General features: G+C 40.4%; 1 protein-coding gene across 1 annotated transcript in view; it reads right to left on the bottom strand.

Moving 5' to 3' along the window:
• CSTPP1 (centriolar satellite-associated tubulin polyglutamylase complex regulator 1) overlaps positions 1-26,644 on the bottom strand; it is an 84,157-nt gene extending 57,513 nt beyond the window's left edge. The window contains exons 1-2 of the mRNA XM_075754577.1: positions 26,531-26,644; positions 16,658-16,760 (exon numbers count right to left, since the gene is read on the bottom strand). Coding sequence (XP_075610692.1) covers positions 16,658-16,760; positions 26,531-26,576 — 149 coding nt within the window. The 5' untranslated portion in view covers positions 26,577-26,644. The remainder of the gene's footprint in view (positions 1-16,657; positions 16,761-26,530) is intronic.
• Between the last annotated feature and the right edge of the window lie 806 nt (positions 26,645-27,450).

Below are 27,450 nucleotides of genomic sequence, written 5' to 3'. Positions count from 1 at the left end.
AATACCAAAGGGTATAATGACAGGGTTGCCTCAAAGATAGATTTGGTGCATTTCACTCTGCATCATGCAAGTGGGACAAAGCTTTCAAACACTCCAGAGAGATCATTAAAAACACTCACTTGGGACAGCTGCTTAACTCTCCCGCATAGGGGAGAATTAATGAAAAGAGACGAGTTTACTTTTATCACAGCAAAACCCCTCCATAGGTAGCATCTCCACAACAGACAAAATCTAGTGGTCAGTGTGAATCTTCTTAGTTTGCAATTTTAAATCAGCTCTTTAAATACAAATAGTTTAAATCACTTTATCCTTCATAGTATAGAAAAGGGTATTGCATTTGAAAGAGAATTATACCAGAGTTGAGCAAAATTTAAAAGTCATGTAGCAACTGGGGGTGTGTGGAGAGAAGCCAATTCAATTTTTCAGACAAGAATCACAATTTCTGTTTTTCAGTGTCCTGGTTCTCAAAAACATGTGAGTAAATGGATTTTTTTTGTCATGTGTTAAAAAACTAGGTGCAGAACACTGTTTCTAGCGCTCCTACCCAGACGAAAATGCAACTCAAAATAAGTACAATCATCTTATGAATAAAAAACACTGATGACTCTTGACTAGAATTAGGAACAGTTTCTATAAATATCATGGAAAAATATATTATTTCATATTTATGAAACCTTATTCATCCACCAGTGCTGTACAAACCAGAGGAAAGCACAGCCATTGTCTCAAGAGATTAAAGTAAATAAATAAATCATGTGCCTGATCAAAATATGCCCAAATTACGGGAAAGGACTCCCATGACTATCATTGTAAGTAAAGAGTATTCATTATACAGTGCTATAGCTCACTGTCTTAGAGTGAATGAATTCCGAGTAAGGGAAAGTAACTTGCATAAAGGCCCACAAGATGCCTGTGACAAAGCTGGAAATGGGATTTCAGATCTTCTCATCCCAAACCACAGCCTGTAAGACTTTTTTTCATTTCTAATTTGCATTGTTTTGCTGATGATTTGACAGGCTGATGAAGAAGAAAAGTTACAAATGAAAAAGAAGAAACTTCATGTAATAGGAGAAGGCAGCTTTCAGAAAGATGACATACATAAGGGAGACGTTTAGGAACAGAAAGAAGATGAAGGCACAATGATACAAGTAAATGCACCAAATTATGCTGCTCAGAACAGCTACAGCACATGCTACCCCTGGAAGCTGTAATGGAAAGGTCCAGACATGAAGCTAACGTACTATTAACTCACAGCAGACAGCCCAACTATATTAGTCCTTAATTCTAATAAGGGAAAACTTAAGTGACTTGCATTTTCAGCATGGGATGGCTCTAAACCTAGCAGGCAGAAGGGTATGATATCATTTGTTGTTACTTACTCAGTTAAAAGAGTGGGTGGATATGCTGGAACATCAGCACACCTGGATGTGCTGACAGCCAAGTGCCGCCAGCTAGTTGAGTAAAAGAAGTACAGTATTTCTTTCATTCCTCATTTCTTGCAGTAAGATTTTGTTTAACTATACAATGGAAAGATTTTTCCCCAAAAGCTCAAGCCTGCAAGCATAGGAGTCAGAATTTTATCCCAGTTAAGATGCTGCATTTCAGAGACCCTTCTTTATAAATTCCTTTTTACAAGTTGTAAAAGTTCAGCCCAAAGGAGCCAGTCCATGATGGAGCTATCCAGCAAGCAGCCCAATGACAAATCAACAGATCTATTCTCAGGCAGGGTCAAGATCACTACTAGAGACAGGAACACTGTACATTTTGAACAAACTATATATTTTGAAATTTCTCTATCATGGGTAGGTGGGCAGTACAAAAATAACTTGGCCACCTTTTCCTTAACAATTGCCCAGAGGTGAAGTTAATGGTTAATGTGGCAAGTAATAACAGCTTGCAGGTAAACCCTTCTGGAAGAAAAAGAAATGGTGACAACCCAAAGCTGTTACAGGTATTCCAACAGCATGTAGGGAGTATAACCAACACCTTACCTATCATTTTTATATACATGCGAACAGATGTCTTTTCCAGTTTCTTTTGAACACAAAAAATAAAACAAGCTGCAGACTCAGAGGAAGGGCTTAAGTAAGCAAGATATCAACAGCAAAGCAACATAGTTCAAACATTCTCAGCAAGTTTAATAGCTGCTGAGATTCTTCCCTCAGGATTGCTCAGTCTTCTCTCTGTCTGCCCTCCTCTCACTGAACAACCCACACCCTTAGCAAAGTTAGGTGACCAGAGCTTATCAGCACATTTGCAGGAGAAAGACTTACAAACAAACTACGGTATCTCAACAAAGTATTAGTTTGTCCTTGCAGAAGCAGGGAAAATAATTTTTCACTTCCCTGGTTAACTTCTCCTTCCCCTCTTTTTGGCATTTAGTGCAGCCATCTGTAAGAGATTCCTTCAAAAAGAAAGTTTTCAACAACTCTGCAAGTCTCCAAGCCTCCTACTGCAGACCTAACAGTTGCCTCAGCCCTCTACGTTACCAGTAAATAGAGTAGGCAAATTAGAACATTAACAAAAGTTACTAATGACGTGATTTTATTTGTCTTGCTGAAACTGAGACTAGAAATTGAACTGAATGTTCATTACTTAACACCAGATCGCTGCAAACACTCATATTTCACACAATAATTGCTAAACAGCTGGATGCTCTGTTAACAAAGCAACTTTTCCCATTCACTTGTGAGAATATTCTGGAAAAAGATGAGAGGAAAATAAAGCAAGGTTCTCGCTCGATGGGAAGATCTAAAGAAACTTTTGCAGTAGGGACTTCAAGATGCTTACTTTTTCACCCCTTCCCTTTACATGCCCCAGAGCAGCCAAACCACAGAAGAGTCTCTTCCAACGCCACTGATGAAAAAGCTGCATCTTGCAGCACACCCAGTCTATGCTTGTGGGACGGCACATGCACATGAGAGGAAGAAAAAGAGTTTTGGGAGGAGATAGTGATAAAACAGCCCAAGATCTCAGAAATGGCTGTGCTGGGAACTCTAGCACTCAGGTGCTGCTTCTCTGAACAGAGCTGCTTTCAGTAAGGCTTTGTCTTTTGTGTAATTACATTTCGGCAACTTGCCAGAGTTCAGAAACTTTCAAGCACTCTTTTCAAACCTTTGGACTTCTAAATAGATTGCAAAAGTCCCAGGATGCTATGGTAACATCCCAATTGAAACCCACTACAGTAGTTAGCCTCTGCCTGCTGAACTCAGGCAAAGCCAAATATGCACAATGCAGGGAGAACCCCAAGTGCCCGAGAAGGACAGAAGAGCTTGCCAGGACCCTGCTGTCCCCCTAGCAGGTGCCACCTTTGGTTACCATGCAAAGAGCTGAATGAGTTCACAGGACCCCTCCTCTACTAAATGGAAAACAAGAAACAAGGACCATTATTTCTTAACTTACAGCATTACTGCTTGTATTTTCCATTGAGAGCATGATGAAGGAAGAAAAACCTCACTTTGAAGGCTTATGCTGCTTCTCCAGTATGAACAATTTCCCCCCAACACACATTACTTTTCTTCCCAGTTACACAGGTGTCTAAGTCATTAAAACAGAATTGAGTGTCTTAAGTGAAAATAAGAGAGTCTCAAATGCAAAGTTGCTATCAGAGGCTATGTCTGGACTGACTGAAACGTCTGTAGAGAGACACAGTGCAGAGAATTTGATGTCAACATTATGGGTATCTCTGGGTTTGTTGTTTCTTGAAACACACTCTGAACTAGCTGTAGTCTGGTCCCATGGACTGAATGTTCATTTGCAGTTGGAACACATCTTCCAGTTTAGTTTCATCTGAAAGGAACCCAGGTCATGAGCTCTAAGACTGCTTCATGGTGTGAACCAAAGCACAGTAAGTAGGGATAATCAGGAGTATTAGGATTAAAGACTGTGGTACAATGGGTAACAAAGAACTAGCTCTAGCAACAGAAAATACTGAAATTCAAAAGGCTTTAAAACCCAGGCAATTTCTGTTGTTAAATAACTTATACACACACAAAGCATCCTCAAGCGACTAATCATACTTACCCCAAGGCTATGCTCTGAAATAGCAAAGTGATGTTTACCTTGCCTGGAATGAGCCCTGAGAGGGAACACTTAAAACTGTAGGCACCACTGGGAGAAAAAAAAAAAACAATCCAGTTTCACTACTGCAATGAATAAATTACTGCTGCATGAGCATAGTATAATTTAAGATCATTCTATTGTTCACCTACTGGTTTAAGTCTACTACTTGCAATATTCAGACCAATCATTAGATTGTTTCTTTAGCTGGAAGGTAGTAGGAGCATTAGCATTCCTCAACTCAAAGCTCTTGTATCAAGTGCTTTTTAAAATTTGACAGATATTAACATTTGGGACAATGAATTCAACCTCAAGGAAATCACCATCTTCCTCTAATGAAATTAGCAGTGCTTTTTAGGCACTTCCTCTGAAAGGTGTTAGTAGTGTTAAGACGAAACAGATGCTGAAAGTTATTCCTGATGACTGGCTTTAAGGAAAAATCCTTTTTTAACAACCAGGCAGATAGGAAATCATTAACACTCTTAACATTTTGGCAAGACTGGATGATGTAACACTGAAAACACAGAGACTGGATTTTTTGAGATCCTTTCTGTCTCACCCACTCAAGTTGAAGGGTGTGGAAAGAAGGAAAGGAGTGACACAAATTTTAATTTGTTTTCAGGCTTCTTGGTATAGGCTCAGGAATCTCTGTATTCATGGCAGAGTTAATACAGGTGGTACAGAGATTATCCCAAGTACCATTTGAAAGGAAATGAACCACAGCACCTGTGACACAGCTCAGAGCAGGCAGCGAACAAGTTTTCCTGTGTTGCTCTGTAGCAAATCAAACCCTCTCAGACCAGACTACAGATTCTGGAGAAGGAAAGGATTAAAAAGCAAGCACAGCAACTTGGAATCCCTTTATCTTTTTTAGAGTCCCTCTCCCTTGATTTTTGCTATGCTAGGTCAGTAATTTAACACCTTGAAGCTTTCAAATCAAAAGCTAAAATGACCTTACTGTATTGAATTATTAGCCCAGGATTTAAAAAAAAAAAAAAAAAAAAAAAAAAGAGGTAAAAGGAGGGGGGGCGGATCTCTAAAAACAGAGGCCTTTTGATCAGAGCAGCATCCTGCAGTTTGCTGTAACTCAAGCTGGCCATTCTTATATAGTAGGAATTAAGGACTCCCCCTGCCAGGCAGGGCCCTATTAAAACACAATAGCTGTTTGAAAAGGGTAAGCAAGCTGATATGGATATAATAGGCCACATATTGGGGCCCCTTTCTACTCTGAAATAAAGCTGCTTCTTAGAGTTATGAGCTGGGAAACCTAGCATTCAGGAAGATGGGAAAGGGTGTACAATGGAAGATGGTAAATAGCCCTGCAGAAGCCCTCCAAGGTGCTTAACAGAAAAGTAAAGAAGCCTTCAGAGATAAGCATCAATCAGCCAGGACTAGCTCTTTCAGTCTGATCAGGTGCTGTTTCAGACCACATGGTGTTTCAGTGAGCCTGGAAAGGTCTTGCTGGTATAAACAGAGATTTAGTTTTTACAGTAGAAAACACAGTGAGTTTTCTCACCCACAGAGACAGCTGCATGAATACCATTATAACTAGTTTTATGGAGATCACTGCAAGTCGCTAGCCAGCTTCCCTCAAAAACCCTTGCCCTTTTCCACCAAACCTAAAATAAATAAATGAAAGTTACAGAATTATAACTACACAAGGAAAGCTGCTAACTCTCCAGCTACTATATTTAGTATTTGTTCAAACTGGTCCAACTAGACATTTGGGGGCAAGAAGAAAATTCCTTATTGAACTGCTCTGTAACCTTCTAAATGCTGAGGGTATGGGAGATTCAAGTCCTCAATAAGCATTATTATCATACAGCCATGATCTCCATTCTTTGGCTTCCTTTATTAACCAACAGATGTATTTTTGTCCTCCCTGTGTCCTGGTTCTGGCAAGGATAGAGTTAATTTCACAAGGAGCCAGGACAGGTGAGCCAAGCTGGCGGGGGCTATTCCATACCATGTGACATCATGCTCACCACAAAAGGGGGCCACTCGGGGAGAGGCGGGTTCCGCGTGGCTCCGGGACGGGCTGAGCATCAGTTGGTCGGTCATCCTATCTGTAAATTGCTTTCTGTTATAACCCATTGTGAATATTTGTTACCAGTACTGTTGTTGATTGTTTCCCTCTCCCTTGCTGTCCCAGTAACCTGTCCTTATCCCAACCCTTGAGGCTTTGCCGTTGTTTTTCCATTTTCCTCCCCATCCCGCCAGGGGAGGGGTGAGCGAGCTGCGCGTGGTGCTCAGCTGCCGGCTGGGGCTGAACCACGTCACCTGTCACGCTGCGGAATTCATTCACTAGCTGCAAGATGCTACAGAAACCATGCAGTGAACCTGTGGCAAGGGTAAGAAGATGGTACAAAGAGAAACACTATTAAAAATACAAGCAACACAAGATAGTGTTCAGTTTTCCACTAGTCTAACAACAACTCTAAAAGTAGCTATGGAATTGACATTGGCTGGAGATGGACTTTGATACCAAAATGCCGATGTCCATTGAAGGAGGAGTATGAATTTGAAAATTATTGACTAACTGCACCCATCTTGTACTGCTGAGATCAAAGCATAATGCTGAGTGAAGGCAAACTGGCTTCTCTGAAAGTTGAGGCCAAAGTACAGGCATGAGTAAGGGCCTGCTTGCTCCATTCTGCACGTAGTCTCCTGTATCTCTTATTGTAAGACAGTTCAATGTTTTATAAATTAGACTTTTCATTATTTTAAAAGGCAGCAGCACAATCACGTTACAGCTGTGATGATCCAGGAATTACTGAAATATAACAATGACTCTTCCGAAGCAATTCAATACTGGTGCCGTGCATTCAGCTCCCACATTTGCTCTTTTCAGTCTTGGTTAGACTGGAGAATTTCAGAAGAAGAAAAAAAATGTACAACTAATACTCTCTCACCTATTCAGTTACCTTGGCAAGAACTATAGCACATCAAAGACTGAGCAGCTTCCAGTATTTCCATCACGGCAACAAATGAACTTTGCCAAAACTCCTTAATATAGATGAAGCTTCATCATTTGACATTAATGCTAACTCTGCATTTAGCGATTGCTTAACTAAAGTATTTGTGCTCAGTACAACTGCTTGGCTACAGTTTGTCTAATTTATTTGAAGATACGCAATAGGATTAATTTTGCAGATCATGAGGTTACCGCAAGTCTCTAAGGCTAATGTATTCTGGAATCTGTACAGTTTCAATGCTACACAGCATAGAAAATCTCAGGTTCTCTGAAAACATCCAGATTTCTAGAAACTAGACTTTTTTGTTTGTTTTAAAGAAAAGGAAGATTAACCAAGTTTTAAAAATGCATTTTTCAGCCAAGCTACAAGACTTTGGTTTGCTATTCATGGGGATAAAGGGGCAGTTAAGGGATTTTATCCTATAAAGGATAAGGAATCCTATTATGGGGTCTTATCACATCCCATTGCTGCAGGCATTTACTGATTTTTACAGCTTGGCATATCCAATTTAGGAGAAATTTTACATTTGTTGTTTTGTCCGCATTGGAACACACATATTCTTAGCAAGGCAATTAGAAATGCTGAAGATTTTCTGTGACACCACAACATTTTATAGCCTAAGAATGAATACAAAAGTTCTTCCAACACCACAAAACCAAAAAACCCACCAAAAAAAAAAAAAACCAACCCCAACTTCAATTCCGATCCATCTTTTCTTAAAGATCTTTCTGGGAAAAAATAAAGCGTTCCTCAAACTTACACTACTTTATTCCAATTTAATACAAAGTCTTATAAGCTTAGACAGATGGAAGCCAAGAACTCCTCTGCAATTGATCTCCTATATATATATAGAGTAGCCTAGACTCACGCCAAAATGCTTCATTAAAACCAGAACTAAACCATATGAGTCAGTAATACAGAGAAAGGTATAGTTACTGATGAAGGTTTCACATATTCAACAGCAGTTCTCTCGCAGCTTGAGACATCAAAAACTTTATTGCAGAAAACAGTATGTTCAAAAAAATTTCCTAACAGAAAATGATAAAACTATGCCTTGTAATTCTTAAAAGTAAAAAAAAAACAACCCACCATGTAATAAGGGAAAACACACCAATGTGTACCAAACTTCCTATGTTGTTATGTTTTTCCAAAGCTCCTATCCTCTAGTGCTTTTCTACTGAATTCCAGGTGCCAATTTCACATTGCTAAAACAGTTTTCTTCAAAACATTTACAGAAGCTGCAGGAAATCCAATCTTTACAGCATGTGACGAAGCATGAAAAGAGATTACTGCTTTATATACACATTGCAGATTGTGTGCAAAAGACTGTAAATAGTCCCACTACATCTGTTGTGGATATGTCACTATTTATCTTTCTCATTTTTTCCTATGTATTCCAACACAGTGACTCAGCAAACACAGCTGAGCAGCTTTCCAGAATGATCGAGAAAGACGCTTGTCAAAGAGTGATCTCAGCATCAAATATCTATTTTGCATCATGGTGAGCTCTACTACAGACCTTTCCTCAGTGGAAGACAGACAATGTAAGATTGCCACAGTTCACCAATTCTGACTTGAGGGCCCTTTCACTTCTGCAAGAATCCAAACTAAAACAGAGCAGAGATTTGTGATTAGAAATGCAAGAACAGGGATAAGGCAGGAACTACCCAATACTACAGATATTAAAAACAAGTAGACTGATGGAGAAAATTAAAAAAAAAAAAGACCTTGTGGCATCCCAAAAGGAATATGATGAGCACTATGAAATACTCAACTGATGAAATGACTTATGGCAAAAGAACCACAAAAAACACACATACATGAGGGTCCTTAAAGATTTTCTTAGGAACACCAATGACTTGTATATCTATTTTGTTGTACTACAAAATGCAGACAGTGGGATGGACTGGGGAGTAGGAAAACTATCTTGGTTATGCACGTTTGTGAAAAAATACTTCTCTATTACCTTCTAATCAAGATCAGAGATAACAATTTTCAACCAACCCTGGGATTTTGTCCTTTGCCCTCTCTCCCTATCCAGACTTGTTTCAAGAATAAATTTACACATTTGAAGTGTGTCACAAAAGTCTGATTTTAACTCCCAGCTGGGATGATGTATACATCTCCAAATTTGTACTAGTAACATTAACAACTATGATGAAAAGCAATAAAAAAAATTGGAAGCATAAACAGAGTTATGCTAGAGTTATGAACTAAAACTAGACAGAGGATAGTACATTCAACTCAAGCCCAGACAAAAAGCATGAACACAGTTAACTCAGATACACACAGTCCTAACGCTTGTACCATTTGCCAGGTTTCTGGACTTTGGCTTTTGGAAAATTTCAAACATTTTTTTTTTTTCAGTTTTATTAGCTATCACCACTGCCTATATGCAATTGGCTTTAACCATCGTTAAAGGAAGCTCAATTTCATGGCAAATGTGTTTCACTTCAACATTCAAGGCTGTAAGAAGGAATACAAATATACCCAACTACATAAGGTCTCCATAAGGTAGTCAGTTCACTTCTGCTGCAACTATTCTGACAAAGACCACAAATAAATACGTAATTTCTGTGATGTAAAGGAATAGGAAAGAAGTGGGCAAAGACTGCACTGCTGCACCAGTGAATACATACTAGAAGCATCATCATCTGACCACCCTGCATATAAAAGTTGTGATTGCCTCTCTTCAAATAGCAAGAGCACAGCACAGCTCATGTCAGTGTATAACTAAGTGAAGGGTTATCTACAGATAACTACTGTGTGCTGACAGGATCCTGATATCAAGTGCTAACATTCAGATGCTATGGCAAGTTCTCTAGATTTTTCTGTGACCAAAACAGTATTATAAGTTTCCTGAGTGCACACAGCACCAACGGTAAACGTCCTTCATGTTCAATTCTATGTTACTCCTTTGGCTACAAGCCTTCCAAGATTGTCCTGCTTACCAAAAAGATTCTTTACCTTTCCCCCCTACCCCATTTTTCTTTGCAAGATTTTGGACTCATCTGAGTATCCATTTACCTGTAAGATTCTCAAGAATGTGGGAAGAAAATACTACATTTTCTAATATACTGGCAACATGTATAAACTACAGTGGGAATCAGTGTGTTATTCCCATTAATATATGCATTTTTTTCCAGCTGTTTACTCAACAGCAGTCATCCCAATCAGCATATTTGTCAGGCTAGGACTTGTTGCAATGTTTCTTACAAAGAAACAACTCTGGGAAAAGCAGGAATTCATAGATCCTGCCTGTCAGGTGAAAATACCAACGCTGTTTCTGCTGTCAAGCAATTCTATAATAAAAACATCATGCTTCAGGTGGCAGATCTACAGGTTCTGGACAAAATTCACATAATTTTAATCACAAATAAAACAAGTTACCCACAACCCCCAAATCTTCCATAGCTCTCATACAAAAAGCATACCTCATGCACAGTAGACAGGGTATTGAAATTCCATTTCTAATATGGGTTGGAAAAAACTTAGATTACAAGGAAGAAACTTCACCACTCTGACAATTCTGCTCTGTAGAGGTAAGACTGGAAAGCAACAAACGGACTTTAACAGAAAGGCTTTGTGTCCATTAGCAACACTAAGTGGAGAAATATGCAACTATTATAGGTTCCCCAGAAAGATTTATCAACAAATTCAGTCCTGCAAATCCATCTACTCTGTGGAAAGAGACTTTGAAAATGTCTCTCATAGCAACTTATTCACATTAGCTGCAAAATCTACTCCTTGGAGCTTCTCGCATGAGTGCCCAGTTCATTCTCTTTCCACTGATAACCGAAAAGCAAAGGAGAGGCAAACAGCACTCTTATGCAGTGCCCTAGGAATCACAGAATCCCAAGCAAGAGCCTGTCAGGAACCATCAAGCACATTATCCCAGCTGAGATTTTCTGCCCAAAGGGCTGCTTCACAGCTAGGTCACCGACAGCAGCAGCATCATACCAATCGCATGGCTCTATGCAGTCTTGCATTGAGTGTGATAATTTTGCCCTTTTCTCTCCAGAGCAGAAAACATGTAGGAATCCTGAAAGTATTTCAGGAACACGTGAAATATTTTTGCAATTGCTCATAAGATTATATCAGAAAGAGTATCAACATTTTCTATAAGAACCTGAAGTACTGCTATCTCCCAGAGGCTACTGAGTTGCTCAAAACCAATACACACAGAACTAACACAAAAAACCCCCCCCAAAACAACCAACACACCCCTCCCCCAAAGAGTCTTACTGGGAAATTCTAGTGAATGACTCCATCTCTCAGAGAGGGAATCTGGCACAACCTGTAAAAGCCCTAAGGACCTTCTCAGTACTATACAATTGTATAAAGCACAGAGACAACGTTCTACAATGCTAGATGCTGTAAAGTATATGCAGTACAATATAATTTCTGTCTTGACGAGCTTACGCTATCCTTGCAAACAAGACAGAACAAGTTATTGTGAAAAGGGGAAAGATGCAGAGCAGATGATAGCAAGATGATAATCATGATAAGGCCTACATACATAGAGATGCAAAAAGAAAATAAATAAAAAAATTGATGGCTCTAAGCTAGCTCTAAGAATCTCTCCTCTTTATAAGCAGATAATTCAGCTTATTTCCAGTTGCCAGTTAAGGTTGTCTTCAGTGAGTGGCTTATTTCTCATGGGCATCCCATCTGTCCCATCCCTGGCCCTTCCCCCCTGCCTTTCCCCCCCGCAAGGGTGCCGAGATAATTTTAAAGAGGAGGACATTGTTTACTCTACAGATTTATTTAGGTAATGCTGTATAGCAGTACAGGACTGAACAAGCCAAAAGTTGTTCTGACACCAAAGCCTGTGTCATTGCTATTGCCAGAGAAAGCCAAGAGAGCAGTATCATATTTGTCCCTAAGGAATGAGTTGAACAAATTGTTCCAGCCAATTCAGACAGCAAGAGAAAATGAGATACTTTCATTGCTAGAAATTGATACTTCTCACCATGATAACATCTTCATATCCAAGGATCTCAAACTATATAGCACTGGCAGTCCTGTTACTCTGAACAAAGCAAATGTTCCTTTGTGTAAAACAGGGCTCTACACAGTGCAGACCTGGTATTTCGAATTGCCAGGCACACAACAGATCTAAAAGCAGTATCTGACCCCCAACCCTCCAAATACACACACCACAGACACCTTCTCAGACAAGTATTAGCAAACTGTCACACAAGATCCAGCCGGGGCACTGCAAGTTAGAGCCAGCAGAAACATCCTTTACAGAAAGAGGGGATCTCAGACATCAGCTTGCAGAGCTCAATGGAAGTAGCGATGCATCTGCAAGCTAGAAGCAGGATGTCTTTCTCAATCATGCTCCAGCTAGCAGGGAGACATTTCACTAGAAACAAAAGAAAACAAGAAATGTTTTGGGAGAAGAACATAGACAAAAAAATGCCTTTTCCCGTGTCTCCAGTTCACTTGTTTATCAAACAAACTGTAAAAGTGACAGGAAGAGTTTCCTGTCCAAGGTAAGTTATCACTGGTTAATATTTCTGAGCTTTCCAAACAGTTTTGAAGACAGTAGCACATCTACCTGCAAGGTGGAAGAGAAAGTTTCAAGCAAAGCGTTAGCCCACAAGAAAAGCAAAAATTATTAGTAGGAAGTCTCTTGGTCAATTTTTTTTTTGTTGCTTCTTCCAGCTGAAGTGGAAAAAAGCCACACAGGCTCCCTTTAAGATCCCAGAAAATACAAAGCGGGATGCTATGCACATTCCCTCTGCGTGATCATTAGCATGGGGGCCCTGTTTTTCTTCAGTACAGGAAAGATCAAGAAAACAGGATGATAAATAATGTATAGGAAGAACATGTCCCTTTAAGATATGCTGGCACAGAAGTTAGGCTGGAAGAAGTAAAGCAGCATTAGTTTGCAATTACACAGAGAACTTTCAAGAATCTGCATTTCATGGAGATTCAAAAGCAGAACAGAGATTTCTTGGGTTTGTAATGAACAAATACCAGTAGCATTTCAGCATATCTATAAAATCAAGACTAGTCCTAAGAGAGACATAATTTTACTCATTTAGCTAAAATATGTGGATTAATTGGCAGAAAGGTGATTGATCCCTATTCCTGTAATGGTCAGGACTGAGTCAGATGAGGGGAGCCTCAAGGACTCCCAAGATTGCAAGCAGATGTCCACATGATTGGGACAAATGAACAATGGAATAAAGTGGGAGAAAAAAATATCCTTGAAGACTAAAAATATTCTGGAAGGAGAACTGTAGAAATGAAAGTCAGCCCCCTGAAATCAGCAATCCTGGCGCTAGGCTGTGGATAGTAGTGGAATACATACCCAATTTAATTTCCTAGAAACAACTAGAAACACTCATCGCCTGTAGTACTTACTGCTTGATCCATACAGAGCTACATGACCACATAGTTTTCAGCTCTGAAATTTCACTCAGGTAAGCTAAACCCCCAAAGATTTTCTTATTTACCCATAAAAATAGTTGTTGTAACTAGCATAAAGATTTTAAGTTACTCACGGTGAGGTAGGACATTGCAATGCATGATGGAAAGGCCATGATTGCTCTTCAGTGGTGAATCCAGCAAAAGAGGTCCATGGAACACCACTCTATTGAAAAATGTGCCCTCTAAGAAGAGTTTGGAGAATATTTAATACCCATCCTTGACACACTAACTTCATTATTTTGGAAAAGTTACAGAAGTTGTTATTTTATCCCATACACACTAAAAAAAAAAAGTCACTTGCTTGAGCCTACCTGCTAGCTTTCTAAACCCTGGGCTGGGTCTCTAATTTTAAGTGAGCATAAAGAGGGAAAGCACAATGTGAAAAACTGGACACACATTAGCATGTGTGTCAATCCTCTCATGTAGAATAACCTGGAACAAGGAAAACACTAGGAGAGTGCACACAAACCTTCTGGAATCTCATAAGTTATCTTTGAGTTTGAAGATACTGAGATTAAAGATAAAAATCAAGATCAAGCTTATCTGCTTGGCAGAGCAATACAAAACCGGTGTAGCCTTCAAAGCACAGCCTGAACAAATGTTGACAGTTGCGTGGATGAATAGAAGTCTATTGGGCAGTGAGGGCTCACCACTAAGACCTGGGAGCCAGTACGTATGACGCTTTTGTAACAGGAAATTGGGTGTACCTACACCCATATTGCTGATCATTTATTCTCCACTTTAAATAAAGAATCCCACATTTCAAATCTTAAAGAGTTTCGCAACTCTCAAAATTACTAAGCCTGTTTGTGCTTTGGTACAGGGACAGTTTGATCTGCTAAACTCCAGACATACTATAAAAGAAATAAAGAAAAAAAAAAAAAGAATGACTTGTTCTGTATTAGTCACAGAAAAAAGACATGCAGCCTTTGCCTTTCAAGAAATCAGAAGCTCCACAGAACACTGAGTGCGAATAAAAATAATTTTAGGAATTCACATCTTTGAAAATAAACGGGGAAAAAATGATCTCTAGTACCTAAGTCAGTCAGAGGGTTGTGCTCTACGGTGATGGTTTTGTTTGTTATAATGAGCTTGAATTACTATTTATTCTTTCAAAGGCAGAAGAGGAATAGGAAGTTAAAAGCAAGTGGTTATCATGTCATGATTAAGAAATACTATAGAGAAGCAATGTGAGCAGTTTCGAAAAGTGTGGAAGACCTCTTTGCTCACCATTTATTTTTTTTAAGTATATATGATCATAAGTTTAGAAAAGGCCCTGATATATCAGCTTGAAAGCAGGTGCAAACCAAATCCGATCCGGAGAAATGCCTGAATGATGACTTCAGATGGGTATTTCAGAGCCACCTTGCCTTCAACCCTGGTAAAGAAATCCTGTCAGTGGGTGGAGGTCATGGTAGTCATGCTCTTTATCTTTCCTAAGTTCCTCTTCACTGACTATTTGTTCAGCTGACTACTGTCAGCATTACTTTCTATGGAAACTCACCTTTATCAGTTGGTGTATCATGATTCCCCATCACACCAAGTGCACAGGTTGTACCTTCATTTGCCCCCAAAACCTACTCTCAGTGATTAATTCTTCCCAACCGTCACTTAACAGTGACCACTACAACTTACTCAGAACGTGTAATTATACTGTTCATTGGTTTGTATAGTAAGAGTTTCATTCCTGAGACTATGCATTTTTTTAACTTTGGTAACATCCATCTCCTTATAAAAATCCATGTAGTACCAAGTATTATTTGCTTTTAAAGTAGATTTCTGAGGTCTTTTAAAGTCAGTATTCATTCTAGTTACACTAAGTTACAGAGAAAGGTTAACAGTAAACTAAGCTTGATTCTTCTAGAAAAATTGCCTTTATGCTATTTTGCATGGTCTTCCAGACTTTGCAGATGATTCACTCCAAGTGAAAGGTGGAAGTACTTTGTTAAGAGCAAAAGAGATAAGGTACTACCAAGAAACCATATTTTCTTGTTACAATGCCATCTACCTAAAAGATCTGTTATATGAACAGACGTAGCAAGATGGCCCATATCTTACCTCCTCTGCCAAGATGGTCAATACCATGCTAGTCTTGAACTGCTTGTTTCCTTATGTCAAAAAAAGAAAAAAGCTTTCAGAATTTCTTCTCAGACTTGCTGCAGTATTTATCTCACTCATTTAACAGTGAGAATCTCAGTTGTTTAAAAGTTGAAAATGTACATGGGGCAAGAAAATATAACGCAAGTTGTCCGATCAGTCAAATTAGCAAGTTACATCTCATTTGGAGATTAGATGGACGCTGATGTGCAGGAAAGAAAACAAAACCAAAACAAAACCACAAAAAACCCCTGAAACTGTGGTCAATTGAGAAAGCAAGCTACTCCTGTGCTTTGAGATACTCTTCCACTGCTGTATTACAGAGATTGTGGTGAAACACTCTGCACATTGATTTGCCTCAGAAAAAGGTAACAGGAAAGGAAGCAAGGAAAGATTTTTAAATGAACATCAGAAGACAGAAACATATAACCACTGCAAGCACACACATTACCAAGAGATCTTTAATGAAGCTACCTGGAAGAGTTTTTGATGTTGTGCAAGACATTAACGAGTTGGCAAAACATACAGCAATTGGCTGAGTCAATGTCAACAACACTGAAGACCAGCACACAGTTCTTCCCCAAAAAACACTCCTTCCAAATTAGTAGAAAGAGATTATCTGTGCCAATTATTATATTCATTATTTAAGGACTTACGCAGGTTTTAAGGGAGGAAAAGGCTTTCTATTAAAGCATTCAACAGGACAACAATCACAGGAGGAGACAAAACAGTTCAAATTCACACCCAGAAAAAAGAAAGAATGAATGCTGCTGAAACCAGAAGCAGTCTGTTTTTGACACCAACAGCCCTGATTAAGGCAAGCAGCATTTAGGTTTCTATATGCTTTTAAAAGCTCTGTTCCCCAAAGTGACTACTTCATGTGAATATTTGTAATAGGAAAGTACTTAACTGTATGAAACCCATGCACATTTCCGAAACATGCTCAGGCAGCCCTTGGCTAACCCAGAGAAATCCAGCATTCACAACATAATCAGCATGTGTCCAGCTCCATTCTCCATGTACCCTGCCTGTTTCCAAAAGCCCCCCTCAGGCTGGCCCTATTGGCAGCATCCTGATGTACTTACTATTCAGTGAAGAACCTGGCAATGCCATACTGACTAATATCTTCTCTGTTCTCCAGCAGCTGGCTCACTGCATCCTCCATGTACGTGAGGACATGTCTTTGAGCTGCAAATAAAAGACAGTAAGAGACAGAAATTAGAATACAAGGGGCCTGCAAAGCACAGAGCGAGACTAGCCTAGTTGCGTGCCTTACACAACAAGCCAACAAGCATTTGCTCTCTCAGTTACAGAGTAGAAGTTTTATTCTCTTAGATAGTAAAACTCCTGACCTAAATCTTGCTTGCTTTCCTGGCTACACAGAGTTAGTCATTAACAGTGCTGTTTTGTTTTTTTTTTTAAATCCCCTGAGATTCTGGAAGTGAAAGAAGAGGAGAAGTTGTGAGACTGCCTCACTGGAAAATGCTTACTCAAGAGCAGTTTGTGATCTCTGTTCTGAGTCACAGTCATCTTTCATATACAGATGGTCAATGCTGTATCTATGGTGCTGTTGCAGAGCTTTAGGTGTTCCCTGCCCTTCCCTCCTTACCAAAGCCAAGTAGCTCCAGGGTTGTTCTGTAAAGTTTTTTTCCTAAAGGTGCAAATAAAAGTACATCTGTTTCCATACAAGCATCAGTGAATGTTCATGGAGTGGCAGGTGGGGAACAGGTCTCGATGCCAAGAGAGATTTATATTGCTCAACAGTCAGTCTCAAATAACTGCCTAAATCAAACATAAGGACATTTCAGAAGTGGTAGACCTGCCAGTACCAACCACAGAATGCCACTCACTTATAAGACTCCTGAGTAAAGATATTTTGGTATGACACAAACCATTTTGCTGCTTCTACAGGGGGCAGACTCCGTACAAATCAAGCATTTGCCGGGGAGGGAGCAACACAGATTTGCCACTGAGGCCCTTTGATGTTTTTGGCTAGAAACCAAGTTGGAGCAACAAAGAGCTGAGTCTGGGGTGATGCGCCAGCTACCAAGCAGTAGACTTTCCAAATCTACAAGTTCAACAATCAGAAGACAAGTCACAACGAACCCAGGAAAATCATTCCTAACCTGGAAAGCACACAAACCCTGTTCCCAAAGCACACACCTCCATCCTAAACACGTATGCTACTGCACCTTTGCAAGTAGTGTCGTGTCCTAAAAAGAGCAGCAGAAAACCCTTAGGGGATATAGGAAAGGCAAAGGCTGTTCTTGCTCCTTGCCAATCTGCTCCAGACTTGGCAGCATCATCCCCTCACCAGCAACTGGCCAACCTCAGACCCACATCAATATTCTTCAAACCATTGTAATTTGTGCTTAATATCCTGGTAAGCATCAAGCCTGTGCCACTTGATACACAGCATAGAAGTCCTTTTCATCTTAGTGTGGGGCAGGTGGACTTCAAGAGAGGCCCGGAAATGATTATTCCCAGTGGATATAGTGATTAAAAGTATGTATGAACATTGATTGCTATCAGGGGATTTCTCTGCCTAGAACACTTTTCAGGACAATGGTAAAATTGGTTAAGCACACCCTGGAAAATACCTTGCAGCTGATAGCAAAATGGTGAGCCAAAGGTTCAAAGATATCATCTGGCACTAAAAGATACAGGGCGTAGCTTTATTTAATTATTTTAATGCAAAGGAATAAATTTAATTTATGTGAGTGATTAAAGAAAAATAGCTCTGCGCACCTGTGTCCCCTGAGGGAGAAATGAGTCGTGCAACTCAGTCACAGGCTCAAGATAACAGCAACTGGGTAACTTTATTTCAGCCCATCCTTCCTCCCTCTTCATTATGCAGCCCATCTTGCACTCAGAAACTGTCGTCCCAGGCCCCTCTTGAGCTGTCAGCCGTACCAGATGAAGCCAGGAAATGGTACTAGCAGACAGGCTTCCACTCATCTCAGCCTGCAATAAACTTCTGCTCAACTGCAAAACCATTCTCAAAACGTTGTGGGGTAGTATACACTCCTCCTTTTGTAGAAAGCCCCTATCAATGAAACATATTTTTGTTATTTTGCTTCTTCAGAGTCATTAGCCTCTCCCCTAAAAGCCTGTGGGAATAGACAAGCACAGTCCCACAGTGCTACACAGCACAATGGGGCTGACCTCTATAACAAATACCTTTGAGCCTGCTCCTGGAGAATAAATTAACTTTCAACACTGAATTTCAGACGTTTCTGTCACAGTTAAAAATGTACACAAATATATATGGGTCACTGTTGAATACAGTTGCTGGTAAAAGGATATTTCTGTTAAGCTTTTTGTTGAATGGCCTAAGGATCCTGGCAAAGAACCTCTCTCTCTATTTCCCAGAAAATAGGTAGAGGCATGGAGGAGGGAAGAAATTGGTGAGCAGAGAAGCTGAAAGAAAATAATAGCACTTGCAATCTCCCTGAGAAGTCTGTCTCTGACTTTTCAGCTGCTGTGCCATTTTCCAGGTAGCACAGTTCACACTGCCAAACCAAATTCCAGCTCTGGCTTCCAGTTCGCTGTCCGCCCAGTTCCATGGAATGGTTCAAGTAGTATGTTTCATAACCCAACCAACTCTACCCTACACAGAAAAGTCACAGAATAAAATTTAATTTGCAGGCAGGTTCTAGCAGGCCAGAGAAGCAAAATAAAGTGCCAGGAGTCTGGTTATAGCAAAATAGTACTTCCATAATTTATACAAATGGTACTTTCCATAACAAACACTGGAATCATACTGGAATGTTAACTATTTATGCAAGCAGAGTTAAAAATCAGTGGCGTCCTGTGCAAAATAAATGGGATGATTCATATGTATTTAACAGTTTCAATCTCTTTGAAAAAGGAGGGAGATAATCATAGAATACCAGGTTGGAAGGGACCTTGAGGATCATCTGGCCCAACTGTAAATGGTGTATTGGTATACATGTTGCTCATATCTTTGAGGCTTAGCTTGCAATAATAAGGCAGCAAGTCCAATTCAGAATGTAAAGCCCAAATGCTCGTGCAACTGTACTATTCACAGCTTTCTGTCTCTACTAATTTTCTTCATGACAGAACTTCAGTATACTGCAGCTTCCATGCAGGTGGTATTACAACAGGTTATCATCCTCAGCATTTATTTGTTTATGGCTTATTGCAACAAAGGCTGTCCTCCCTGCTCGTACAAAACCTTCCAAGTTAATGGTTCATGTAACCCATATTTGCTCAACTCTTGCCTGAAATCCCATGCACCTACCCCAAACTGTAAGTTACTGTGCCTGCCACAGTCATTTGGTAGGTGCCACTCTTTGCTGTCAGCAAGCTTTGCTACCAGGCAGCTTTCACAGAAAGATCTGACAGTCTAAGTTCACAGAAGAGTCTTCTGGCAGCCCATGACCTGATGTTAAGTAGATACCTTCGCACAGAGTATCTTAATTCTTACCACTAAACCACTAACAATGATGTTACACTTAGAGCCTCTGTCCTATCAGTAGCAGTATATAAAGTACAGCTCATTCAAAATTGGCTACTGCAGCACTTGAGAGAACAGCCTCTACCACATTCACATGCTCACACGCCCAAGGTTCAAAGCAAATTTTTGAATCAATGCACTTTTGGTGCAGAACCAAATTCAGGGATAAACAGTGGATGTTCAATTTTAGCACAGCCAGATCAGGTCATATAAATCTGTAAGTATGTATATGTAAAAGGCAAAATAAGAATTGCATCCACAGTTAATCCACAATCTCTACTGACTTCACTGCAACAGATTAGACAATCACAACTAATTCCATTTAGCCATAACTGCACCAAATCATTTTGCGTGTGTATTTAAACTAGTAAAACTAGTCCTTTTATAACCACCAAATGACTTTTTTCAATCTTCTTATGAGAACAAACAATCCACTAATTCATAGGTTTGATTACAAAGATTTTAAAAACAAGCATTGATACCTGAAAAAACTTGAAGGAAAAGGAAAATTTAATGTAAATACTACCACTGCATGAAACAGAATATATGCACTGAAATTCTCAAAGCCAGAAATTCAGGAAGAAGGAAGGAAATACATGTCACCTTTAAGTCATGATATTGCATATATGCAATATTTTTATTATTCAACAGTGCTCAGGAACGGAGAGGATTAAGACCTTGGAAGTGCCACAGTACTGTCTGTGTGAGTTACGTGATACCTACTTCAGCACATATTGGCAACACAATCACATTAACCATACTATTTTTTAATATTAGTTTTCTAGTTTTACAACTTAGATGCATCTCCCTAATGCTACATTGATAAGCTTCTCTTTCCAATAAATTTGCCTTTTCTAAAGGCAGAGAAGAAAACCTGAAGATCAGTATTTCAGCACACCTACAAAGAAGTGATGCTGCATGCCATACTTGAAAGGAATGGCAAACACAGGATGGCCAGAAGATGCAATAAAAATAGCAGCGGATGCTGCAAAAGAAAAATAAAGTGCACCAAACAAGGTGAAGAAAGTGTATGATTGGAATAAATTGGTATCAAATCATACCTTGTTTAAAGGAGCAACAGAACAGAGCCCTGCAGCAGAGGTAAGTATTTATCAAATTATTATCAAATCAGCTAGCTACATCATTGCTCAACTCTTCGTGAGAGATGACTCCTTCTGGAACATGAGCTGTCTACCAAAACAATTTGTACTGTATTCACATAAGAGGGCTTTTTTTTTTTTTTTTTTTCCTTTTAATGGCTGGTTCATTCCTGGCATAACTGAGTACGTTGAAAAATCAGGAGTGGGAATTCCTGGATAATAAGACCAACGTTTGTTAATTACTTGCCTTCTCCTCAACTGAAGTGCCAAAAATACACACTATTTGATGCAATTAACATTATGATTCATTTCAATTATCAGAAGTTCAAGAGCATAATAAGCTTTAATGTATTTGGAATATTTCTGGCATTTTTTAATCTCTAAGAGTGTATAGTATAACAGCTAAATACCCTTTCACTATTTATTCTAAATTGGAGCTTAACTAAGGACATTGCTGTATTATGCACATTGGAAAGACGCATCTACAGTAACACAAAATCAATTTCACGCAAATATTACCAAAACAATAATGATGTGAGTGGGAATTAGTAAGGATAGAAACTGCAAGAATAAAATCACATCAGCTCTGGAAGTTTTTCCAGAATTAATGGTCTTGCAGGATGCTGTTTTTAATCTTTTCAGATATCATTAGGGATTTAATCTCTTCAGATATTGCTAAGGAATGGCCTGAGCAAGAGAAGTATGTAAACAAAATAACCAACCTAAAAGCTAAATCACTGTACAGCTGTAGTTCCTTCTAGCTTTGCACAGTTTCACAGTGTAATTTCCTATTATCCCTCAAAAAAAGGTTTGGTTTTTTTTGAAGGGCAGAACATGTAATGAAGTACAAGCAGACCTTGTCATACCAGAGATAACACCATGATGTGAGACATGCGCTGTTACTCAGGAACACATGCAAAGTGGCCACACAGCACAACTGTATCGCACTTCGTATGTTCACAATTTCAAAACCACTTTCAACAAAAAATTTAAGAAATGTTTCAGTTTATAATTTAATCTTGACCATAACTGAAAATTTGTTTCAAACAATTAATCAGCATGCTAATCACAAACCATGACATTGTACTCTTTCAGTTTGCACTCCTGAGGTTACACACAGACTGACTTTATTGTTCAAGCCCCTCCAGCAGACCACTTCCTGCAAAATGCCACACAGCTGCTACAAATCACCACCTCACCAACGCAAAATTGTTGAGTTATTGGGTTTAAAAAAAACCAACTCACAAAAAACACCAAACTGAATTTATGCAGTGTATTATTAACATTGTGGAAGTAATTGTCGTTCTAGCTGGTTATAAGGGCATTAAGTAGCCTAATGGTTCCCTACCTATTCCTACTGAAAAAAAAGGACTGTGTGCTCTCCAGTTCTGGAAATCTACCTAGATCAGGATCAGATTTCACCTGTTGCCTTTCAAGTTAAGGTGGAAATCTTGTAGTGCAACAGCAGGTTTGGGGATGAAACCTCCATCTTTTGGAGGAAGTATTAGACTGAGTGTAAGAAGATTCAAACATATCTAACACTTCTACAAGGAAAATCTTACACATTAGTGGGGAAGTCATTCATCTTCCACGTTATAGTTCTCCTATGTGTACAACAGAGAAAGAAATAAAATTTTTAAAAAGAAAAAAAAAGGCATTCTCTCTCTTTAGACCATAAGCTCTTTCAGCCAGAGTGCCTCACAGAAGCTCATCAAATATCTAGACTGAGAGAAGACTCAGTATAAGCTGAAATGTCTGGATAACAACGTAACTTATACATTAATTATGCTGTTAAAGAAAACAATTGCACTTGGACTTTCCAACTCAGTATTTCTTAAGACTGTTTAGAAGAAGAGTAAACCCTAGGTACCTGCAAAGTCTCTAACACAACAAAAGTTCTCTGCTGAGAGCGATTCAGTTTTGTAAAAGCACCAATACCATGCATGCGTTCTTTCTAATCACGAAGCCCGATACTTCTTATGAGAGAGATGAGGAAACATGACCATGTTTCTGGCACTTAATAGCCCCGTGCTTTACTGATAAGACACTTCCCTAACAGAATATTTGTGTTCTTACATGTCTTACATTGGCAAAGGAAGAAAAGAAAGTACATCCTGGAGTTGGGGAGTAGAGGGGAGGAGAATCCAGAGAAAAATAAAAGTTCAGAAATTTGCAATAATCTACTGCTTTTTCTCCGTGACAGGAAAGGGTGGGAGGGAATACAATTTGGAGTTTCAGAAGACAGCTGCACAACCAGAACAATACACTAAATGCTCCATTGCCTGCTATAAATAACTGAGCAATCACCAGTTATTAAACCATAATGAGGAAGGCATGGAAAAGTGTCTCAAACAGGCCTCATTTTGCCTACTGTAGTTCCAGTTTCATCCATCAAATGAGAAACACATTTTCATCACTATCCCAAACAATAAGTGTTGTTTATTCAATGAAAACACTGTTTAAAATGTCCTGCTTGTTACAACATCTTCACTGTAGCCTGCCAACTCTGCGGACCACATCTCCTTTTCTATTCACTGAGTATCAGTCATCTCTGTTCTTCTACCTACTATCTCGCAATCATTGGCGCATGAGATGTGTTGCCCTGATTTTTATTTTCCAAGAACTCTGCTGTACTAAAGTTTCGCAATTATTTTTCATCTTAAGTGAAGTGAATGCTTAATTCTCTCCCTGTTCACTTCTATTTTAATTCACAACTGCTTTTATTTCCCTCTTAGAATCCGAATTGCACATGGAAGAATCATCTCGAAAAAAAAGTAATGCAGCAAGTAGCATGTAATGTTATTTTGGCCACTCATTTTATTTGTTGGCTTGGTTTTGATACTGAAAAAGGAAAAGAAGGAAAAGAGGGAAAAGAGGAAAAAGAGGTTAGGTGAAGCTTGCCCATTCCAGGTCAGGAAAGACAGTGCCATCTGATCTGGGAGGCTCGCAGAATACTTTATGTGGCAGCCTGGGGCAACACAACTTCAGAATGAAATTACAGAAAGTGAAACTTATCACATTTGCTTACAACCCCACATCAGACAACTCCATTAACAAGACTTTGAGGCACGCAATAGAACAAATTCAAAGAATGATGATTTCAGAATGCCCGGTACACCTAGAAAACATAAAAGCATCTTATGAAAGCGTGTGGGGAGGTGTGTTTATTTGGGGAGAGGGGAGGGGAAGAGATCAGGTTTTGGGGGTTTTGTTTGATTGATTTTTTAACTACTTTCCTACTGCTAATATACAATTCATTCAGCAGGATCTGTGAGCAGTTCGGTAAGTTACAAAGTCTCACCAAGACAAAAACATTGTTATTGGTAACATTTACAGCTAATAACAATACCATCACCTAACAGATCCTTTCCCCCTCCCCCCCGCCCCCCCCCCCCAACAGCAGATATTGCAACCTAAACAGGAGGATATACTAAGTGATCAACAGAACAGGCTCTTATACAAGGTATTGCTCAACCTGACATGCTCACACCTGTGTCTTTTTCTGACCTCAATGTCAGAATAATTTAGAAGGTTTTACAAAATGAAAAGGGAATGGTACATCAGCAGGTGGAACAGAGATAAAAGGAGGTTCACTTTAAGTGGGTTAATAAAGCTGCTTGCACCTAACAACCTTGCACACCTCTTAGTCTTATTTCTCAACTTCAGATGTGAAACAGAATACTGGTTTATTCTTACAGTTTAAGAATTTTTAGTTTGCTTCCTAGATTGTTTTGACTGATTCAATCCTTACTCATAAGTTTTACACAAGTAAAAGTTAAGCGCCTATTTCATTAAAAACAATTAAATGAACCTAAAACCAAGTTGGCTTGTTTTAAAGAAAAAAAAAAAAATTCCAACTTTCAGCCTAGAGCAACTCTGAAAAAGTTATGAGTCTCTCTCTTAAAGCGTAGGTTGAAAATGCTGACACAGTGTGATAGAATAGCACAAAACCAAAGGGTGTATCTATATGGCATACTGCGATACTGTTCTCAAATACCTGAACTAGCTCCAGAATTGAAATCAGCAATAAGAACTTCAGCAAAGTGAGTCTCCTGAGAATCACCCAGAACAGAGCACTAAAACTCTTATTTCTGCCTTGAGTTTCCTTACCACAGAACAGCATTGCAGTTACATAGGTATGCACAAAGTACCCTACCAGCAGCCTAGCAGCAATAGCACAAAGAGATTCTATTCTAACACAAATTAGATCACTCCTTTGCTTAAATACCTCATGTCTCTTTCATGCTATGATGTGCTTTGAAAGAACAGTCAGATCCCTCCTCATTGACACTATTGCTAGGCTAAACAAACTAAACTTTTTTAGTCTCCTCCCTGCAAGGCAGGTTTTCCATTTACTGGAAGCCAGCAGTGTTTCTCTAGTCTTGTTCCATTTTGCCAGAGATGGCAAAATCATGGTGGAACAAGCAGCACAAACCAATTCATGCTATTACTGACCTTTCCTTGTACAAGAAAGCCACAGTAAATTATGTATACCTGTACAACAGTTATTACCAAACAGTCTCTTGGGCCTAGAAAGTAATGGCTGAAGAGTTTAACTTCAAAAATACTGTCTTGACCATGTTCCAAATGCTTACTACTTGTAATTCATCTCCTCTTTAGCAATTAAATGAAGTCATATTGACTTTATTCCATCCTAATTATTTTTATTTGACACATTAACACCAAATCACTTTGCTCTTTATTTTCCTGGAACATCAAGCAGTAACACAAACTGTTAGAGCCAGCTTAAAAGGATGCAGTCTATAAGGGAGCAGCTGCTTTATAAGTTAAAAGATTTCAACTTTATGTGGGGAACATTACCAACACTACCTTATTTCAGAAGAAAAGCTGACATTCAAACCATCTCCCAACATAAGAACAGCGCCCCTTCCAAGGTTAGGAAAAGAGCATAAAAATAAGCTTGCTCATGGGCTAAATGAGGTTACAGTCTGCCATTGAGCAGCTGGACGCTGCTTGCCTCTACTCACACGGTGCCAACGAGACAGGGGAGGAGGCCGCAGCTCACCTCCCTCACGCCGGCGCTGCCCGAGCGGAGACCACACCTGAGAGCACCGGAGGGGAGCTCCCTGCACCCAAGACGGCCCCGGAGCACTCGGAGAAGCAGCGCCCTACAACAACCGACCTGTAACACTCCGATGTTGCCCCCTCCCCAGCCGAGAAGGCGGACACGAAATCACTCCGACCCGCCTCGGCCCGCCTGGGGACACATCGCGGCCCTAAGGCCTCTCGCTGCTGTCCCCGGGAAAGCCGGGCCGCAGCCACCCCCGACCCCACCAAACCCTCCCCACGCCGGGCCGCAGCATACCCAGGGGACCGAGCTCTCGGGGCGCTGCCACGCCGCGTCGCCCCGCTCTTACCCAGGTACTCGGGCCCCGGTAGCGAGAGCCGCTCGGGGCTCAGCATCCTCCCGCCGCCACTCCTTCCCGGCTTCCGTCCGTTTCCAAGGCGCCCGACGCTCCCAGCGCTCAGGGCCCGGCGCTACTCGGCCCCTCGCCCCGGCTGGGAACACGCCCCCACGCCGCCAGGGTTCCGCGCCCAAAACTGCCCTGCATCAGCCCCCGTCCCGCCCTGCCACCCCCGAGCGGGGACACAGCGGCTTCCCACCCCCACCAGGCTAGCCGGTCTGCACAGGTCAGGGGCTGCGGGCAAGGCAGGGAGGCCACGAGTGACTTCGTGGGAAGGGTCTTTGGAGGAGCGTGATGACATGGTAGCCTGGCCTTGAGTAAGGGGCAGTGGGCAACATGGCGGCCTGGCTGTGAGGAATGGGGCGGTGGGCGATGCCCTGGGCAGTATGCCCCAGGGCCGAGGGACGCCTCGGAGGGGGAAGAGCTAGTGAAGCTGAAGAGCCAAAATGGCACGAGATGATGCATGTGTAAAGTCATTCTGGTTAGATTTAGATTGGAAAACAGAAGGTGCCAAATGCCAGGGGCTGTTGGGACTACAGCTATGGGGAAAAGACCCTAATTTCAAGGTGAATGGTAACAAATTAATGAAGGGCACTGTGTAGCACCCTTATCCCAGGGAGGAGGGACTGAACATGGTGACCCATGAGGTCCTTTACAGCTGTGTCCTTCTGACCATACCACTCCTCTGCCTTTTTTTGCTCCGGAGAGGGAGGTATGGGGAGCATCAGGAACTGTCCTTCACTCATATGAAAGTAGGAAACAGTGGTAAAGTCCTGAGCCACAGGGCTCTTCCTGTTCTTGTCTGGGAGCTTGTCTGGGAATGGCCCTTGTTCCAGGGATGTAGGAGAGGAAAAGCTCTTCACATGGCTGGA

The sequence above is a fragment of the Balearica regulorum genome, chromosome 5, assembly GCF_011004875.1.
Source record: "Balearica regulorum gibbericeps isolate bBalReg1 chromosome 5, bBalReg1.pri, whole genome shotgun sequence".
NCBI lineage: Eukaryota > Metazoa > Chordata > Aves > Gruiformes > Gruidae > Balearica > Balearica regulorum.
The sequence above is the reverse complement of the archived record's forward strand: the minus strand, read 5'-3'. Positions and strand labels throughout refer to the sequence as shown.